This window comes from Diabrotica undecimpunctata, chromosome 9 (assembly GCF_040954645.1).
Source record: "Diabrotica undecimpunctata isolate CICGRU chromosome 9, icDiaUnde3, whole genome shotgun sequence".
NCBI classification, from domain to species: domain Eukaryota; kingdom Metazoa; phylum Arthropoda; class Insecta; order Coleoptera; family Chrysomelidae; genus Diabrotica; species Diabrotica undecimpunctata.
Window position 1 is genome coordinate 31,806,739 of NC_092811.1, and position 22,694 is coordinate 31,829,432.

The window sequence follows — 22,694 nt, forward strand, 5'->3', positions numbered from 1 at the left end:
TGTGATTTGAAAAAAATTCAAAAATGCACAACAAAAATGAAAACCTCGGTATCTACACTGAATAGTTATTTGAGAACTCTTCGCAAAATCATATATTATATTGCTTCTAACTGATTGCTTTCAAGCTATATTAATTGAAAGCATTATCCTGTTTTGAAAACCATTTATAGGAATGAAAATTTGGTAAGAGCTTGGAATTGCCATAAAAATTGCAAATCAAAAGCATGCAATTGCAAAAAAATCAGTCGATTGTGCACATTAATGTAGTTTTATGGTTATGGATGAATTTTTGAAAACACGTCAGAATCTCATACATGTCTATTTAAACTTCACTTTAAGTACTTTCTAGCTTCAAAAATCATATTTTTTGAAAATGACTGATTTTGCGTTTTTCAAAAATTCAAACGCTTATTACAACCCGACAACGATCAACTTTAAGGAAAGTTCTTACAGACCTTTTTTGTTCAGAATGACTCAAAAAACTGTCCCGCGCTAAAAAGTTAATTTTTGAAATTTGTTTGAAAAAGTAATTTAAACAAAATCTTAACCAAGGTGACCCATGGTTTCTTGCCAATTTCATTTAGATTTTTACAAAGGCAGAAATTGCAGTGATCTACTTAGCTCTAATAAAGAATTAGTTAGCCGAATTTTAAATGTACCTTAAATTTAATTTATGCATTTTGTATGACGAGGCCCGTAAACCACGTGTTCGAGAGTGAAACTCATGCGCCCAACCCTAGTTTGTATGGTGATAGGTTTAATTCATTCCAGATGATGCCACTTAAGTTTGGAGATAAATGCGTAAAAACTAATATTTTATTTATAGAAAATGGTTTTTTTCTCCAAAAACCAGTAATACTTTTTCTATTATGAGTGGGATATTTACAAAAGCATTAATCGCTTCTTGACTTGTCCAGACATTGATCTAATTTAGTGTTGAAATAGGGTTAAATGGCTGAATGATCTGTTTGTTTTGACTGCTCCAAGCATAGCCGGTTCTACTAATTCTAGTTCAAGTTCTAATCGTAAGGTGGCAGAGGAACATCTCCGTTTTTTTCGAGAAACTTTTTGCATTTGGGGCAATTCCCATTTCTCTTTACATTCCATGTTCGACTTGAATTTTACACGATTGTATTGCATATTTTGAATGACCGTCTAAATTTGTATAGTTAGAAATATTTTTTATTATATTCATGTACTTATTTTATTTCCAGCGATAAAACGTTATATCGGTATACGCGTACAAACATACAATTACAATTATGGACGATAGTGCTTATCATAATAATAAATAGTAACGTATAAATTAGTGTCATTTACAAACGTCAAGTGATTTTAATAGCTGTTATCAGTATGGAGCCTATTTATAAAATATATGTGTGCTTCTCAGCATTATGTTATTATACCATTATATGAGTTACACAACATGACGTACATATTTAGTTATTCGACTCTTGAAGTAGCATTGATAGTCTAATGAATGGGAGGGGGGTTGAGTAGATATACCCCTCGATACCTAGACGTTTTTTTTATGTTTTTGACGTAGATTCGAGGGTACCATGTTGAAAACCTGTAAGATAATTTGTTATTAACAATTTAATTGTTTAAATGATTGTATCCCCTAAACTATTATTAATATTTCATTTTACCAAAATGAAAATTGTCCCTTTTGAAAAACTTTGATCCTATTGTTATAACCAGAGTTATAATGTGGACGCGCATAAATCAATTTTCAATATCTCGGCAAAAAATTAACATAGAAACATTTACCAAACCTTAAAATGTTTGTTTTAATTATTTTACAACTTCCATTAACCAAACTGCCAATGTTTACGGCTCAATTTTATTTAAAACTCTTATAAACAAATTAATTCCACTTTTAACGAAACTTTTAACCGTTGGTTAAAAGCTATCATATATTTAGTTTTCTTAACGTTGAGTTTTAATCCATACTGATCACAAGTCCGTTTTATTTTGTTCATTAGATTTTGAAGGTCTTCTCCGCAATTAGCAAGCACCTTTCTCTCTCTAGTTTACAACCCTTCTCTCTTGAAACTATTGTTCATTAATTTTCCAGTTTTGCTAGTATATTCTTGGCCAGAGTTCCTCAGTTTCTTCAAGACATCCATTTTCCAAACACTTGGATCCCTTTGCCTTATTTCTTTTTAAATACCACAAATAAAAATAGTATTAATGCTTTCCGACGTTGCACCATATATGATCAAAACAGCATTAAATGTTAAAAGTGTTTTATCCAAACCTAATTCACTGTACGTGTCTAGTACACGGCCTGAAACGCGTTTCTGAGACTAGACGATTGCAATTTCCACTTGTTAATGAGTTGATAAAAAATGGTAAAAAATTTCATTAAAACTCCTTTAAAGATGCAACTTTTATAGGGAAAGATTACCTAACACTCCATTACCACCTAAACCAGTGTGAACTCGTGGGCACATGATCGGATGCAGCTTTATTATACTACGCCGAATATATCGAAAATTTTAAAAGCGTCGTGTTGGAATTTTAAGATACTGCTAGCAAATCGATATAAGATTGTCAGGATGTTTTAGGTGAAACAGAATAAATCAATCTTGCTTTTATCAAAATCAACTTTTGTTGTGTGAGCGAAACAAAATATTTGGAGAAACAACAACTATCATTATTTGAGTCGATCCGAAAAAATATTAGTAATAACAAAAAACGAAGGAGTTCAAAAGACGAAGAAAATATTTTCAATTTTAAATGGAGAACAAGTTGAAGATATAAATATGAATCCGACAGAAGTGGCAAAGTATAAGTATGCACCGATAACCAGTGTGGACGTTGAAGTAAGCTTCTCGATTTATAAAAATAATTTATAGATCTTTTGCCCCAGTGCAACTATGAAGTATCCTGTGAGTGTCATGGTATGGGCTGTTATGACCACTAATGGAGTTGGACGTAATAGCTAACGGCCGTTGTTTTATTTATTTTTAAATTTTTAGAGAGTCCTCTTAAAATAGATGTTAAATATTAAGTAGAAGCATAAAACGATGCAATAAAATTATAGATAAACTTATAAATAACATAAGTCTTGTGAAAAAGAGGAATGCTGATAACAAAACTAAAATTTTTGTAAAGTTTCCAGAATTTTGGCCACTAGAGTATATTTTCCTTTATGCAAGGTGTGTCAATAAAAATTTTAAACCATTGTTGTTTCAGTTATCTATTTTATTTTTAAATTTTTAATAGTAGGTAAAAGAAATAAAATAAGACTTACTCACAATCAATTTAATTTTACTACCAAAACGACCGGTTTCTCTTTCTACATTTTGCAAAGCATCTTCAGGTCAAACGGTACAAAGTAAATTAAATGATGCCGGTACAAGAATTATTAGTTAATGATTCGTGATACATAGTTCAAACTATCCTGTATTGCTGATGATGGGTGATCTTCGATCAAATTGAGTGTTTTTTTCAATAAAAAAACTCAATTTTACCAGTTCTTCCCCTACAAAGTGATGTAGTGCCAATAAGTCCCCTTTTTAAAATTTTATGTCTGTTTTGTCCTTTTAATTGTGTTCTGTTTGTCCCTAATTGTCCTTAATTGGTTTACTTTTATAATTTTAACATATACACTCATGGACAAAAATATCGAATATTTTGGAATTTTCTAATTTTTGTTTTTTCAAAATGAATTCTGGTCAATGAAGTCGTTTATTGTAAAATAGAGTTTATTTTAACAATGTTTAATGAACAATTTTTTCAATGTCAAATGTCATTTGTCACATGTCACCCCAACATTTCCATTAGATCGGGAGCCATTCTGTCTCCGGCTTCTGCACGCAATGTAGCTTTTCTTCAATAATTTTAAAGTGTTTGTTTGTCCTTTTGTAGTGTAGTGTGATGTACAATTATATGTTTATGACATTTTGTTCCTGTCGGATAGGCCGCAATTGACGAAATGCCCCTGAAGATGATCTAGGGATCGAAAGTACTTGGGCAAGATTAAATTAAACTGTGCTCGATATATGCCTTTTATTTGATCAAAGTTCATTTATTCGAGCATTCAACCTTATATTTATTGTTTTTTTATTTGACCGGCATAATACTAAAAGAGTTTGTAAGATCCCATGCGTACCATTAGTGGAGATAATTATACTGATTCATGAAATTGCACGTCCTCATGACGCTCGTATCGTCACGAAATAGTTAAACGAAGTTGGTATTTCGGGCAGTGTATAATCCCGGCTCAATCTCCATCGGGCATGTTTAGAACAGATTCCATAGAAGTATTAGAAGTCAGATATCTACTACTCTTACAGTCATTTAATAATAGCTTAATTGGAGTATAAGTAAACAATGATTCAGAATGAAGTTTCCAACGTCATTCTGACTCATGTTTTTTTATTGTTTGCGATTATTAGCAAATTCTTTTTATGTGTTAATGATAATATTATTGAGATTACTGTTTTATATGCCTATTAATGCAATTTAATGGATTGGTTTATTATGCTGAACACTTTCGTTGCACATGCTAGTTTCAGTTGTTATTGAAGCCTACGTTAGTTTTGATTTTATTGTTGGTCAAAGAAAGGTTGGGTCGAATTGCATTATAAAGGTTAATGAAACTATACCTGAACGAGTCTTTAGCTAACAACTAACATTCCAAGAAAAACAATAAATTTAAGAGCCATCTTGAACTTTTTTGAACAATATCGTACATTGTTTCATTTAGGTACAGCTTGTTTTGTGGTTAAAAACTGTAAAATCTTCCGCTTTTTTACTCCGTGGTTAACGTGTGGTTGTTGAGGAGCGGCAGTTGCGGGATGGATATTTTTCGAGCTATTGAATATTCCAAAAGAGCGATTCCGCCAAAGACCGCCACTTGACTCCAAATCGCAGGAAAGCTATAGGCACACGAGCCAAAGGCCCGCCGCCGCATGCCGCTCTCTCGATCGTCACCAACAAAATAATACTACGAAACGACTACTACTAGAGTGGAGGAGGAGAACAGAGCTAACAGTTTGGATTTGTGTTAGGTCAGTGTCAGTGACGGTGCCTGTCTGCTCTGGCTTTGCCACCGTGACCCTGTGCCTGCCTGTAGTATGTAGTGTATATTTCTCTCCTCCAATTCAAAACTCGTGAGTTTTGTGTGTGTAGTAATCTTGCCCCCCACCCTTCTGGTCTCTCGCCTTGCGCTACCCGTTTAAAATTTTGAGATTAGATTTTTGTCTCACGTCTCAGTTGTGATTCATTTCACTACGTTTGCTTGGGTACGGCTACTATCGGACAGCGAACTCAATGCTACGATTGTTTTTGCACTTTTAAAATCATAGTACATTGCTCTCTAATTTTTCGCACTTCCTTTTAAGATCTACCCCGATAATACGTTGTTTTTCTCCTAATTTCTTATTTATTAACTGAAATCAGGTCTTACTGTGTCCATTAAATTAAAAATGTTTACTTTGTTGATTAAATACTGTTTGCTTCTCGTATATCTTGGTAAGTTTATTACACCTTTATTTTATTACTCCCTAGAAATTAATTATTTTTATATTACCTGAAATATATATTACATTATTCATACTAAGATTCATATGAAGATAATTCATACAATAAAATAGTTGATGAAATATTTGATTGTGGTAATTAAAACACAGTGTATAAAATTCAGAAAGTTATCCGATGAATACTAGTTTTCTAGAATCAAAAATTCAGTTAATTCCCGCAGGTTTTCGTAAATAAAAATGTAAAAACCTTAATGAATTATATCAATTGCCATTGAAGCCAAGTCGTATATATGTATATATATATATATATATATATATATATATATATATATATATATATATATATATATATATATTGAAAGAAAATTGGTTGAGCTGACTCCAATTTAAATTTGAAGGTGGGGAATAATTGGGTAAACAGGTGATAGATAAAGTGTACTCCGTTTACTATATCAAATATATTTCGCCTATTTTGATAGGCATCATCAGAGAAAGCTACAATGATGGTCATTAGGACAGTCATGTCCTAATGACCATCATTGTAAGGTTAACACATTTATTCGATGTATAACTTTGTTTTATATACATAGTTAGTAAAATTTTTTGGTCATTATCACATTAAGTTAAACAGGTAGTTTATCAGCAATCAACAGTATTAATCAATTAAGCGACAATCTTAAACAAACTTTTTAACTTTGGTTCTTCTATTTTTGTCCAAGGCTAGTAAATAGGAGTTTATTCATTTAAATGTTAAACTGATTTTTTATTAATACAGTTATCACACTCTGCCATCTCTAGAAAAATACTCTTACTATAGTTATTTTCAATACCTGAGATTTTAAACGAACTATAATCCATAGTATGATTATTATCATGTACATGTGTGGCAAGAGTGCATCTTTCTGAGTGTAATCTACAGTCACGTTTGTGAGAGGTAATCCGATCTTTTATGAATCTTGAAGTTTGTCCTATATATTCTTGATTACAATCTGTACAAGGATACCGTGGATAAGAATTATCAATAAAAAGATTGTAAAGAATGTTAGGTTTTTTTATGAAAGGATTTATCTGATAACAACGAAAAGCTAATTGTATAATTAAATAATTAGTGATTTACCATCGGACTTATATATGAAGTTACAAAGAAGAAACACGCGATATACAATAGTATTATACCAAAGTTTTACTCACTTTCTAAAATTCACAAACTAACACTGTCAGTTCGTCCTATTGTTGCCTCTGTTGGAGCACTTTCCGAAGGTATAGCAATGATTATAACTGATATTCTTACTACTTTACAAAATTAAAATTTTTGTCTGGACAAAGGACCTATACAGGACAGGCTTATGTCCCACACTTTCCATTAGTCTCGTCCCGCGGCTATTTGTGCTCTCTCGTCCGGCGGCTATTTATGCTGTCTCGTCCCGCGGGACGCCCGCTGTCCCGCAAAGCTAACTTAAATTATTTTTTCTAAATAAGTAAGTAAGTAAATATATTTTTATAATAGTAGTATAAAGACAAATTTAATATTTATATTTTTCTGAAAATATTTTTTTTAATTGTCTTAACAATTATTAAACATCAAAATTATTTAGACCAATTTCATAATTACTTCAGTTTTTCCCTTTTAAATTGTTTCAGACGCTATAGTATACAGGATCATTCACGTAACAGTTTAATTAGAAGTTTTTAATGTTTTATTGTCGTATACATTACTTAATTGTATATGACCCTCAATTTTTTTATCCATACTAAAACAATAATAGTTCCTGCAAATGAAAAGCAAAATGAAGAAAAAGCTGAATAAATACGCAGATAAAAAAAGGTCTTTCTTTCATTCAAAATAGTTATAAAGGATAGGGGGAGGAATGCTGATCGAAATTAATTATATTAATGTTCTAAAAAATGTAGAAAATATGTTGTTTAACTTACCCTAAACCGTGAAGAATCGAGTTCGAAAACAAAAATATCTGTGCATTATTATGTACATTGGGGTCCGTAAATATTATCGGTAGAGAACAAAAACTGGCCAGATTTGCTAAAACTTTGAATAAAGAAATTAAGTTGTAATAAAAAAATGTAAAAACTAAAATGTATTTCAAAACGTAATACAGACTCAAAATAGCAAAAAAATAATTTTCTGTGAAACAAAGAAAAGCAGTTTCTATCTTTTTTTTTATACAAAGGTGTACATTGCATTTATCACAAAAAGTGAGTCTTTCTGTTACAGTTGTCATGCTTACACCTTTTTTCTTCTTTGTTTTCTGGATGGGTTTCTGGTTGGGGCATATGGTCAACGGAGTCATATTGAACTTCACGAACTGGTCTAGTTTTTTCAAGGTTATATTTTAATTTTTTTCGTCCTATAAGTGGTGTTAAAGTACTTGGCCTGCCTCTTTTGATGCGAGAAATTGGTTTGTTTGCCTTGATCAGACTTTCAGCAAGCCTCATTTTGAAAACTAGACGTGTTAATCGGTCCTTTTTTGAAATTGTGTGTCACATTCTTGTCGATATTTAAACCAACTATTTACTGTAGCCAAGTCTACGGCATGAAAAATAATTCGAAGGGTCCATTTTTTTTAACGAATATAAATTCCGTACACACCGATCATTCGATCTAATAGATCAACGCCACCCATCGAATGGTTATAAAGCTTTATCACCTCTGGTCTTTCTACATTCATTTACTTTTTTCTTTCTTGTCCCACCGCTTAACTACATCAGTATTTCCAATTCCAACAAAGTGAGAAGCCAGAAGCACACTCCGATTATCCATCCATATAACTAAAACTACATATCCATCTTTACTTGTTACTTGATCTGTAGTTCCTCTACCATTTTTCTACATTTCTTTATCGGTTTTCACAGAAGAATTGTTAAACCTATTGCCTCGAATTGTTCCAGCTGCTAATATATTATATATTTTTTATTTTATGACTTAAAGAAATTGATACGAGGAAAAGTACTTATCGTAATATAACTTGTGTCCTTCATTATTTATTCTTTCTGTAAGATGAAGAATTATTGTAGCACCAAATCCAAACCGTTTTAGCAGCTGAGCATCTAAACCAGTAGAAGCGACTTAATATAAAACAAAATGATAAGCCATGCCAGATTGTCCGCATAGGACAAAAAATTTTACCCCACAGGGTGTAGGTTTACCCTATAGTATCGAATTACAGATAAATGGTCCCTAAATGGTACCATTTGTTCATCAATACATAGGTTTTCTTCTTACTTTAACTTAATATTGGTAAAAGTGGCCATCTGCTTAAACTGGGGGCGTTGTAGGGGTAGGTTGTTGTTCTGTATACATTCATATTCTAAAATTGCCTTCTTTTGAAGTAGATAATCCATCAACTGGTAAATCGTTCTCGTCAGCATCGTGTGACCCAGATTCGTTCTCGTCATCCTCGTGTGACTCGGGGATTTGAATCTTTGTGGGCCCTGTGTGATCACCCTACACGAACTTCTTCAAAAGAAATTTTGGAATCTAACGAGATCCAGGAAAAAACCAATAAATGAGTACATACAACACGCAAGAATCACATTGAAAACAACACGACAACATAGAAAACACACCAAGAGGACTAGAACCACAACCAACATGCAACTTGGACCATTCCCTTATAGAAAGGGAAGAACCGGCGGGGTAGCTAAAGAACAGAAAGGCACCAGGCATCGATGAAATAATGAAAAATATGCTAAAATACGGAGGTGATGCATTAATAACAGAACTGAATATCCCATTCAACAAAATAATTGATGTGAAACAATACCACCTGTGTGGAAAGAAAGTATGTTGATACACATTTTTTAAAAAGCGAGAAAAAAGTAAAGCACAAAAAATCGGTTGCCTGTAAAGTCGGTTTTACGGGCGAAGATTTTACGTGACAACGTCTTTTTCTCGGTAGAATATTTATTGATATGAATATTATTAAATTGTACAATAGGAACAAGGACTTGAATGAAAATAAGAATTGCACAAATTTTAACTATAGAAATATATTTTGTTTACTAAAACATTGTACATGTAAACTTAAACTTAACTAATTTCTATTTGAGTGATTTTGTTGAGGATAGGACGATGATAGGAGAAATAGCATCGCACCAGCGGACCGATCATGTTTGAGTGGGAGAGAGACGCAAGGCATTCGCCGGTCCGGCGGGCCTTTCTCTCGTTCGGTGACTCATCGTTAACAGACGTGAGCGGGCGTTACACTTTTTCATGAGTGACTCCGAGCCACAACCTAATTTAAGACGTTGTCACGTCAAAATACCGAGGTATAAGTTGGATTTAGTGCGGTATTAAAACTGTTCACCAAAATTCTAGCAAATGAAGTAATTTCAACAGGAATCTGTGAAGGTTTCAGAAACAATAGGTCGACTATAGATACAATTTTTATAATCCGCCAAATATTAGAAAAAGCCATAGAGTTTAACAAGGTAGCTTTCATGTGTTTTATTGACTTGACTTAAGCTTTCGATGGAGTTGGACTAACTTACATAACAACTCTCTCCAAAAAAGAAACATTCATTATAAAATAATAAAAGTAGTTGAAGAACCAACGAGAACTAGACATATGTAGGAGTTGCAATCCAGTTAAGAAATATCATAGCAGTCATAACCGGTATAAGGCAGGATGTCTAAGCCTCATATTATTTAATATTATAATGTATGAAACTATAAATGAGGTAAAACAATCTGGGAAAAGATACAAAATGGGAAATAAGGAAATCAAAATAGTATGGTATACGGACACCGCAGTCATTATCTCAGAAGATGAGGATAACTTACAAAGACTCCTGTATCAGTTCGAGCAAACAGGCAAACGAATTCAACATGCAATATCTGTAAAAAAGACAAAGGTCTTCTCATAGTATCTAGAGTACATAAAAGATGTCAACTCACAATATACAATCAGAGTGTAGAACAAGTAATGGCATTGAAATACGTGAGCGTAAATATAAATCTAGATATAGGTAGATCAAACAAAAATACTGATTAACCAAGGGTTACGTGAAGCCGAACAACTAGCCCAGGACAGAGAAGGATGGAGAGAAATCGTGCAAAAACTGTAAAGGCCTGATGGTGTCACCACATCCCAAAAGGGATTATGACTGAGTAGGAGGAAATATAAATCTGAAAGGTGAAGTAAGGACCCAAACAACAAGAGCATTACTAATATCAGGATATCTTAGAGACGTATTTTGGAAAAATAAATAATGAACACCAAGAGTAAAGTAAGAGCCTATGAGACATGCCTAAGATCGATCATGACTTATGCAACAGAGACCAGAGCGGAAAACAACAACGATGAGACTGTTAAGAACCACGGAAATACGAACATTCAGAGAAATAGTAGGATATATGACCGTAAAAGTAATGAAGAAGTAAGAGAGATATGTGACATTAAGACGTAGTATGGTGGACAAGAAACATAAGAAGAGAATGGAGAGATCGAGTTAACAGAATGTCGGACGATCAGCTAGCCAACATTGTCAAAAAGCGCGCAAACACACCTCGATAGCATAAACGACCGGCTACGAAATGGTATGAAACTTGGTTTTCGTCGTCTCAATTGCTAAGATTTCTAAGTTTCAAATTAAACGACAGGACAAGTAGATCCTAAATTAGAATACATTTATAATGATCTTAACGCATAATACCGCAAAAGAAAGATGGCTTTATTTCTCTTTTACAATATCTTGACCCGTGTATTATATTTTATGAAGAATTCGAGGATTAGTGAGAATATAGATGATGTAGTTGAATATTTTATTTCTAAACGCCCTACTTTTTTTACATATGCACTATCAATAAATAATAATATTTCTACTTCTTTTTACTACACAAAAATATCAGATATTTGTCAAAATATGATAAATGTTTGCTTAGAGCAGAACTCCCTAAAATTTTCGATAAAATTTGGTAAGAATCATTTGCTTTTTTACTTCTGTAAGATTATACGGCATTTTTGCAGCTCTGGATAAACTTGAATGTATCAAATGCAACCTCATAAAATAATAAAAATCAATAATTTCTGGGATTACTATTTATATCAGAGTCTAAGTTATGTAGCAAACAGGTTTATATTTTTAGAAATGCTCGACAAATGTACAATTGTTGACCTATTTAAAAGAAACGGTTTGCGCATTTTTAGAAATTCTAAAATTTGTTTCGCGTGTAATGAAGTAAAAGTTATGAATGACATTATTATAATTATTGTGGAAATTGTTGTTATAAAACTAATCTTAGTTGACACTGCTTCAAGACAGGATTTAGTCGAGCTTTCGACTCTCTAGTCATCCTCAATACTTTGTCTAGTTTGGCGAAACTGCTGTGTAAAGATTTATGCATGTTATGCACGTATAAGACACTTTTCAAATGCCCTGTGTCTTCTTGTAAGCGCCTCTATGTTGAAATTGTACAAAGACTTGTCGAAATATCAGTAAAGTATAGTTTGACAATAAGACAATAATTTTTTGATGAGAAACTAGTTACGAAAGATTAAATAAGCCAAGGAAGAGAATAGACGAAATACGGATGAATTCATGATATATTGTTTCTAAACAGTGAAAAAATAAAAAATGTTCAAAACGAAAGGCAGGCATTGTTGAAACGGATGTCGATAGGTACGTGTCCGCCATGTGACATGTAATTCGCCATCGAGTAAAGGAAAAATAATAGGTAGAATAAAATGCTTCTGAAGGTTTTGTGGAACATAGTTTATTAGTTTTTGTTTCAGAACGCACAGTTGAGTATTACGAAGATATGTAAGGGGATGAAAGTAGACGATTGCATTCCTTTTCAATTTCAGCTCCATCACGAGTCTACACGTGTTTCGAGTTTTCATCTCTCATCAGCTGGGACTGAAATGTAATGCTCTCCATCTAAATGGCCATTTACAGTAACATAACTGGAGCACGCTAGTAACGACCTCTGTATGAAGCAACCAGGAGTCAGGAGACTTTTCTTCGATGGCGAATTAGGTGAGCTTGCAAATCCAAGCTTACTCCAAGCTATTGGTCGATGTTATTCCGACAATTCATCTACAGTTTACCATTGAAACTTGTAACTTTGTTACAAGTTTTGGTGATCGTTTTTCAGCATTTCAATATTCTCATTTTTTATCGAAGATCTTAATTTTGATTAACTAATTCCTGCAGCATCGCACCCTTGTTGATGTACAGACGTTACCGATTTTGAAGGACAGCCATGTACTTTCAGCCAAACATTCAACTGGAAGTGAAAACAAAAGATATTTTCAAGAAAATATATGATTTATATAACAGCCACTCCGTCGATTCCTAGCCCACTTCCCTCCATCTTCTGACCCTTCGATTAATAAGATCTTTTATATCAACCATCCATCTTCTACACGGTCGTCCCATTTAATTTTCACTTCCTCTTTTCCTCATGGTTGGTTTTAAGGGAAGCTGACTGATACAGTATAAATTAACATTATTTATAAAATAAACATGGTTAAAAATGGTTATAAAATATAAGATGTTAAAAAGCTTTGGAAGTGTTTGCTATATTTGTAAATAACATTGGAGACTATTCAATTAACCAAATTAGATATTTGCCAAATTGCAGTTATTCACACCATTTTGGCAATTCATGGAGGATTAAGAAGATAACTTTCATATACTTATTTGAAAGTTGTTGATACACCCCTCCTATAGTAAACTGGTTATGGAACAACCTTGATCTTTTGAGTATTTAGACAGGGCTACACCATAACCAACAATATTATCCAGAGAAACTGTTTTAGTAATATTATTGAAAGTATTTAGGCTTTATAGTTAGCATTAGTTATCTACAGGTAAAAGTTTTCTATGACAATTTTGCATTGTTTTATAATTTTAACAAAAATTTTATTTGTGAGCTTGGGATATACTAAAAATAGAATAAATACTTAAGTAAAATAAAATAAAAACATGAATAACTAAATAATTAAATCAATTTAAAAATCGTGTTGGAGAGCGTCGGTTCAGAAATACATGTTGACCACTTCAGTTGGAATATCATTGGGGGTGTTCACATATCAATCATCGAGGTTTAGGCTGTTCACCACCAGATGACGTGAAACCGAACGATAAATAGTTTTCATGGTACTGACGAACAATTCCCTTTACATTTACACAATCACTGTTGGCAATCCGTTTGCGTTTCGCAGGTGTACACTCCGAAATGTTTTCATCATCAGCCAGATGTTCATTGCATTCACTTGAACTGGTACTCGCACTAGCACAAGGTAATTCACTCCTAATTAGAAATCGATCCATTTTAAAAGCGAGCGGTAGCCTAAGTCTGACTACAACGTGCAAAGAAATTCAATCATACGGGACTTGATAGTTTGACTTTGACCAACGGCTGTCTATGTGAGATGTGAGCAGAGATGAGCATCGTTAGTTTTACGATCAACAGTAGCGATCAACAGTGACAGTGTGCAACAAAAGTTGCCAAACCTGCAATCATAACCCACTATTGGAGAAATTTATAACTAAAGGAATTTTAATAAAGAAATAAATAAACCATTTTATTTGCTTTTTGGGAGGTTAGGTCCAAGAAATTTTGACATTGTAAAAATAATAATATTTTGACATAATTTTAATTCTGTTCGAATTCAAGGTCAAGAATGGTGTTGAAAAACATCGATGTTTAGGCTCGATGTTGTATTGCCATTGATGGTACGGTTCCGATGTTTAATCGATGGTAACCATCGATGTTTTTCCAACAATGCTCATCTCTAGATGTGAGTGTCTTCAAACGCTATCGCCACAAGCGGTAATTTGTTGAACTAACGCACGCCTGCATACGATACTGCTGCTACCGCATTCTGTTGGTCGACTGTTGAACTATTGAAACAGCAGACAAGCGCAGAACAAAAGTTTTATTCGATGAAAAAAAAGTCGGTAAAAATTATTATCAATGCAAATTAAAAAAGTAAATACTAGTAAAAAAAGACGGTAAAATTTCGCGGCACGCCTACAGGGATTTCAGGGCACACCAGTGTGCCGCGGCACACTGGTTCGGAACCTGTGTTCTAAACACCTACAATAATATTTAGAACTAAATAAATTTCTTAAATAAGATTAAATATGTGTAATTTAAATTAGTCTTGAGTATTGACACAGCTTTGAGGATTTCTTTTTAGTTCTCTACTGATTTCTAGGTTTTCCAATAAGTTCATTTAAACACTATCAAGCTTTTGAAAAACATATACCTGTTGCCAGTTTGACCTATATTTTAGAAGTGTGTACAAGTCATACAGTCCTTTTCCAATTAGAAAACAAAAAGGCTAACGTAGCAACATAAAATGGATCTGCTACTTATAGTAGAATACGCCCATGTATCCTATTGACCTATGGATGCATTACGGCAAGAGGTGAAGGCACGTGGCTCGGAGTTACTCACTCCATAGATCCATACCGGCCGAGCGATCATTGTAACTTGTACTTCGAATCAGATAAATAAAATCAAACTTTAAAACATCTAAGAGTAGTAATCTGCCTTCTAATTTAGCGTCTAACTTGACTGACAATTACTATAAACAATTTCATTAAATTACTAGCATCTATATAACTAAAATCTTCCATTAGCAATTTCTCACCAAGTATATATTCGTGTGCAGATTTGTTAACTGAAATTCTAATGTTTAATTAATTAATTTCAGATATTTGGATCGGTGGGAGAAAGTTCATTTTCTTCACGAAGATGCCGACCGAACCAGTGACGACGACGAAGAAAGTAGGCATAAGCGATGGTCCGCAAGGACGTTGCATTCCGTACCTTGTAGCTACAATTATGCTCAGCATAACGTAACAGGTAAAGTATTGCAAATATAAAAAGAAAATTAAATCGCTTACGATTAGAAAACGGGCGCAGTCGTTAACAAGAGCTAAACAGTTGGAAAATGATTATGTGGCACACAAAATATAAAACTTCATTCAAGCATTCAAGAAGCATTCATTTTTTTGTTCGTTTTATGTCGCTGATTTTAAGAAATATTTTCACTTATTTTTATCGTTTTTTACTGAAAAAGATATAAAATAGTCTAAGAGCTTTTGAATCGAGTCTGTGAGTTAAAAAGACAATAGTTTAATTGTACAAAAACTTAAAACTGAAGCAATATCGGATGGAAAACGGTCAAAAAATGTGATTAAAAACAAATCAAGATAGAGGATACCCTCACAAAATGATAATAACGTTGCAGAATCTGCACTAGAATCAGACGATAATTAACTTATTTTAGAGGGCTTTTTATTTGAACTTTTGTTTTTAGTATTTTGAGAATGTATATTCGACATTTTTAAATAAATATTTATTTGCATTAACTAATATTTACATATTAAATCTTTGTTTTTCAGATGCCAATCGAGAACACAACCACTTGTCAACTAATCTCTACAAACAATCTGACTACGACCGCCTGTCTTTGTCCCTCATTTCTCCCTTGCCCAACGAACAAGATTTTGCCATTAATGTCTGTACATTACTCTCTAATGATGGAAAGCATACGCTGAAACTCGAAAAGCACCCAAGATTAATCAACCAGTTACTTGGTCATGCTGGTGTATTCAATCATAGTAAGTATTTTTGTAATTAATATAATATCTATATATGTAATAGGAATTACCCACAACTGTGAAATTGGACGCTTCTTTTTTCAATGTTCATAGTACGGACATCTAGTGTTTAGTTGCTTGCTATATTCCTCTCACAATTCTTGTTCTTATAATATTTTACTTTGCATTACTATACAGAGCATTTAACAAGTTATGACCATTTTTATTTTCGAACTCCCTTTGAAATCAACACCATGTTTATAAAGAAGTATATGCGTAAACAATTATTTATTTTGTATAATAAGGTAAACAATATGTTGTAGTTTTTAAATTAAGTTTAATTGAAATTATTGACTGAAATTTGTATACAGTTTATTTTTTAAAAATATTGTACTTTATGATACTCTTTCATTTTTATATACCATTCCCTATACCTAAAGTCATTATGTTTCGAGATATTTTTAGTTTTCTTCACATTTCGGGAATACATTCAATTTTGGTAACAATTAATGTGATATTAAGAAAATAAGTCTATGTAAGATAATAAGTAAATGTTCAAAATGTCCACCTTCAACGTCTATACAAGTTTGTAACCGATATTCAAATGACAGAGCCACATTTGTTAACATATGTAAGTCAATTTTATTAAAATCTTCTCTGATTCTATTTTTCATATGATCTGGCGTTGTTGGAGACTTTTGGTGTACAAGGTCTTTTATATAACCCCACATGAAAAAATCAATTTTGAAGAATTCCGGTGATGGCGGTGGCCAAACAGTCCGTCCTCCTCTGCCTATCCACTTCACAGGAAAGTTATTATTTGGGTGATTGTGAATAGGAGCAGTGTGGTGAACTGGATTATGTGGAAAATCCAGATATATGGCGCCATTCACACGACCTTCAAAAAAATGTGGACCAATTACATAATCGCCAACAATACCACCCAAACATTTATAGACCTAGTCTGACTATGAGTGATAACGAAATAGTGATTGCTTGATGTATAGTAATGAAGATTATGCCGATTCACCGTTCCATTTTTGTGAAATGTAGCGTCATCTACAAAAAACACATAATAAAAAAAAATCGGTCTCTTTGCACTTGCTGCTGAGACCATTAACAAAAAGCTAATCTGCGTTGATAATCATCGACTGTCAATTCTTGATGTAACTGTATGCGGTAAGGATGCAGTTTATGTTTACGATGGATTTTTGCTGCTGAAGTTTGACTAATGTCATGTTGACGTGTAATTTCACGAGTGCTGATGTGGGGATCTTCAGTAGTAGCTATCAGTACATCATATTCCTTTTCTTCTCTTAGAACAGTTTTGATTCTCTCTTTTTTTATATACAACTGATCCAGTGCGAACAAAACGATCCATTAATTTTTCAAACGCTCTTGCGTTTGGCTTCCTCCGTTCAGGATATCGCTCGTGATATATTCTGGATGCAAGTACGCAATTTCTGGAACTTTTTCCTAATACCCAGATCATGTCTGTTAACTCTTCTATAGAAAAATTCATTTTTAACAATAAAGACAAGCCACACAGACTGATTAAAAAAATAATATGAAAACTGCCATTTTCAAAGCCTACCGTTTACGGTTTAATAATATAAAAACTGTCATTTTTTAAAAGCCTACTATTTTACCTTTGTAACTCACACAAGTGACTTTTTAATAACTGAGCGTCACAATCGGCAATTAGGAATGTTTTATTAAAAATTCTTGGCTTAGAATACTGTTGATATAATAATCTAAAAATTGTTACATCAAATGTATATTGTTTTGTGTTGTTATATTATGATACAAAACATATTATCTTGTAGGAATTTTAGGAATCTTGTATTTCATTAAGGAAATATAATATTTCCATAATATTACATTTATTAATACATTCATTGCATATTGTTCTGGTTTATATTTTTTGTTAGTTACTGATTGAGTAAAAATAATTTTGTTATATTATCATTCAATACTCAATACTTATTTCTACTTGAAATTAAAAATTGAATGTATTTCCGAAATTTAAAGAAAAGTAAAAATATCTCGGAAAGTAATGAGTTTAGATATAGGGAATGCTATATAAAAATGAAAGAGGATCATAAATACAATATTTTTATAAAATAAAATATAGGGTGATCCATTTAAAAAAATTGAGAAAATCGTAATTTTGTTTTGTAGTTCAACCTGTATACAAATTTTTGTTAATGATTTCAATTAAACTTAATTTAAAAACTCAATACATTGTTTACTTTATCATATAAAATAAATAATTGTTTATGCATTACTTCTTAACTTAATATGAGAATATCAGGAGAAAAAACTAAATGTATAGTGATCAGTAAAGAGCCGCGTAGATGCAAACTAGAAATAGACTGCAAAATTGTAGAACCAGTAATGAAATTCAATTACCTAGGAGTAGAGATCACTAGTGACAAGGATATAAGAACAGAGACCACAAGGCAAGCATCAAAAGCGGCAAGAGTTGCCTCCAAGAAACCATATGGAGAAACAAATATCTGACCATGGAAAGCAAAATGAAAGCATACAAGACAACCAGTAAGACCAATCCTAACATATGCAGCGGAGACAAGGACCGGTACAAGAAAGACGAAGCAACAAATCAACAATATCGAAATGAAAGTATTAAGATCAATAGCGGGCATATCATTAAGAGACAGACAAACCAACAGAAGTATACGCGAACAATGCACAATTCAAAATATTAACAGGTGGATAAAAACAAGAAAAAAAAACTGAAACGAACATGTAAACCGAACGGGACCAGATAGATTAGCGAACATCTGTAAAAGCAACAAGCCGTATAGCAGAAGACCCGTTGGAAGGCCGCCAAAAAGGTGGAAAGATAATGTACAGTCAACAACGACTGAAACAGAATAAGAGGCAGACAAACAGGAGTAATCCTAGTCGCGCGAAGAAGAAGAAGAAGCATTACTTCTCTATATACATAGAGTTAATTTCATAGGGATTTCGAAATAAAAATTGTCATAACTTGGTAAATACTCTGTATAGTAATGCAAAATCCAATACTATAAGGACAAGAATTATGAGAAGAATACAAATTTAAAAAATACCACGTAGTTATAAGTCACCCTGTAGAATTCCACATATTTTCCAAGTATGGAGAATACCATTGCCTACATTTTTTCTAAATAAGTTTTTTGGATATTCCATACCATAATGGAATTATCTACAGATGTTGCACTAAAAACTCACCCTGTAATGGTGACCTCTTCGACCAGACAATGAAGTCAACATCTGAAACGTTATTAAAGAAATTCCATTAAAAGTGAATAAACTATCAGTATAATAGGAAAGACAGTTAAGATTTGATTTCACGTACAATGCGTCTATATATCCGCTTACACGTCTTTCATCCTAAAAGGAATCGACGGAGCGGTTATTTACAAACGCCCTGAACGTGAAAACAATCTTTCCTGTCGTAGTAGAAGCAAAACTAAAATGGCTTCGATATGGACGCAATAGCGACATCTGATCATAAATCCGGAAACTAATTGTCGAAATTTAGTTGGTTTCGACAATTAGTTTCCGGATTTATTATCAGTATAATGTCTACATATTTCTGGGAAAAGTTCTCGCTGAATTCCAAATGGCCCTTTGGGTATGAAGCTTATTAGTACAAGATGAGCTCCTGGCTTTATACTATAATCCCCAAAACAATAGACGAACCTTGTCCAGAATGGTAAATTGAAAGGTCTAGGTGAAATGTGAGATTAAAAGAAAAAAATTTTTGAACCGTTGGAGCCGTTGAATCTAACATACAGACTATTAGAGATTAGTAAAATTCCAATATTCACTAGTTACTAGAGACTCAAAAAGATGTCCCGAGTAACATTTGATTAACATCCCGATCGACAACATAAGCGTTTTAAATATATAAAAATTATTTCATCATCTCTACTCTTTTTGTCCTTTTTGAATCTTTTAACATTGCTTTAAATTTTCCAGACTCCACACGACAACTGTTCACTCACTTCTACAACGTCATAAGAAAGAAACCCATCCACAACTTCTGGAAAGATGTGCTCGAATCGCAAGAATATCTGGATCTGACAAACGAAACAAAATTCAAAGCTGTAGAAACTGAGACACCTTCAAGAACGGAACCGATGATTGCTGGCCAGGAGGAAGAAGCTGCTGCCATTCTCGCCCTAAACATTTCGGGGCAATCAGAAGAACTTTCTGAAGAAAATGCAGACAGCGTAGATGGTGAGATAATCGAAGAGAATTGTGATAGTTTTAAATTAAAATTGACTCCGGACGATAGTGAATTGTTTTGTTTGAAACGTTCGTTAGGAACACAGGACTATGTGGGCCAGAGGGTACTACAAATCGCTACTATCCTAAGAAATCTTAGTTTTATTGAAGAGAACGTTCCGATTCTAGTGAAAAACACTTCGTTTATAAGATTCTTACTATTATGCAGTATTTCCCGTTGGAATGTGCTAAGCAATCTAGGAATGGATATGCTTTGTAATATTTCCTCGGAATTCATCATCAGAGACTTAAACAGTGATCTGCTAGCTACTAAATTGCTGAAAGTCGTGAACCACGGTTTGAAAAGCGAAGACAGGGCTGCGTGTCTAACGTCCCTCGAAGTATTGAACAAACTAAGCCAGAACGAACAGAACGAGGACGTGATGCAGAGGTTGTTACAGAAACACGTCTACAAACATGTGTGTTCTTTCCTCACGCTCCATGATGTAATGTTGTTGATCTACACCTTGGAATGTCTGTATTCGTTGTCGTCACTAGGAGAAAAATCTTGTAACTATATTATTATTAATCATGGTGTGATCGACACGTTAGTATCTTTAATTACTGTCGAAGGTAAAAGTTATGGACCTAAGGCGTGCATTGGGATGAAATTGGTGGAGACTTTGCCTAGCGGAAGTGCTCAGCAAACACAGGTAAGTTATTTGTTATTGTTGTTATAGGTATTAATTTTTATAATGTTTCAAAGAAATTAGAACAAAATTCTTTCTGATATTTGTGCAAAATTAAAGTCTTCAAAATGAATGAATTAACTATTTTTTTTATTTAGAAAATACGAAAATAACCGCATTAACCACGAAGGTCATTAGCGGGGTAAAGAAAATACAATAGGTGTACAAAGATAAATTTAAGTACATTATATCTTGATAAGTTACATTTGTTAAGGAATTGGAAAAGGTTTACAGTCGGTTTGGGAAGGTTAAGAATGTCTCGATTCGAGACATTCTTAATGAATCGATTGTTTGTATGCGTCAAATTCGTTATATTCTATTAGCACATGGTTTATTGTTATTGGTATATTACACTTGCTGCATTTTTGTGCTCGAGTATGCGTTGGGTCGGAAGAAAACAACTGTCCTGGCTGCGTAACATTAGACAATGGACAGGTCGAACGGTCGATGAACTGTTTCATCTAGCTGCCGACCGAGAATCATTTCATCAGCTTGTCAATATGACGATAGCCAACGCTTGAATACAAGCACGGCACACAAAGAAGAAGATGCGTAATGAGATGTTCATGAGTAAGTTTGCAGTGTCCTAACCGAAGACGAGATAGGATAACTTGATGAGATCTGTTGATTGAATGCGGATTCCATGAACCAGTATCTTCGTTTATCTCTCTCAGTTTGCTTGTATATGTCTTCCATTTTTCTTTCCATAAATTGAGGGTCATCGATTTTAATAGTTACTTTATATCTGAGGCTGGAGTTGATTGTTCTGTCAATGAAGGTAATTGCGTAGCTGTTTAAGTCCAATGATCAGCGTTTTCATTTCCCTCGATTCCAGAGTGAGAGGGAACCAATAGTATAACTATTTTTGATTCTTTTTGACAGAGACTGTGTAATATGTTTTTGCTTAATATGGCCATAGCGTTGTTTGTGAAGGTTTGCTGTATGAGTCTCAGTCAATTAGTGAGTCAAATATTATTAAAGAGTGTTTGGTTTATGCTATGGAAATGTATTTTAACGCTTGTAATATGGCATAACGCTCAAGAGCCGCCCTCCACCGAAGAAGAAATTAGAGAAGCCATTTCAAAACTGAAAAATAATAAAGCCCCTGGTTTGGAAAATCTTCACAGTCAGGCAGATTCTTGAGAAAACGCTTGAGTTCGGAGTCGACACCCACCACATATTCGTGGATTTCAAATGCCGCTTCATCTTGTTCAACTAACGGAACTTACACTCACAGGCGTATAGAGTGTAGTCAGAATCCAAAACGACTTTTCAAGACCCTTCCATTGTAAAAATGGACTGAGACAGGGAGATGGATTGTCGTGTCTCTTATTTAATCTTGCACTAGAAAAAGTAATTCGAGAGTGCCAGATTAGTACGAATGGCACTATCTTTAATAAATCTGTACAAGTGATCGGATGTGCAGATGACAATAGACATTATTGCTAGGTCCACAGAATCTCTGATCGAAGCATTTCGATCACTAAGGGCGTCTGCACTGAGAATGGGATTAAAAATAAACGCACAGAAAACCAAATATATGTATTGTACTAGATCACAGGCAACCAGATACCTAGACTATTAATTGATGATCTGGAACTGGAAGGTTTGGACACCTTCGTCTACCTGGGCTCTCTGC

The 22,694-nt window shown here is 33.5% G+C and overlaps 1 protein-coding gene across 8 annotated transcripts in view; it reads left to right on the forward strand.

The window, feature by feature from the left end:
- The window catches only part of Bap170 (Brahma associated protein 170kD), a 197,610-nt gene that overhangs the window by 78,610 nt on the left and 96,306 nt on the right, over nt 1-22,694 (forward strand). For all 8 annotated transcript variants that reach the window (XM_072543110.1, XM_072543109.1, XM_072543112.1 and 5 more), the window contains exons 4-6: nt 15,176-15,327; nt 15,870-16,088; nt 20,058-21,019. In XM_072543110.1, the coding sequence (XP_072399211.1) occupies nt 15,176-15,327; nt 15,870-16,088; nt 20,058-21,019 (1,333 nt within the window). The remainder of the gene's footprint in view (nt 1-15,175; nt 15,328-15,869; nt 16,089-20,057; nt 21,020-22,694) is intronic.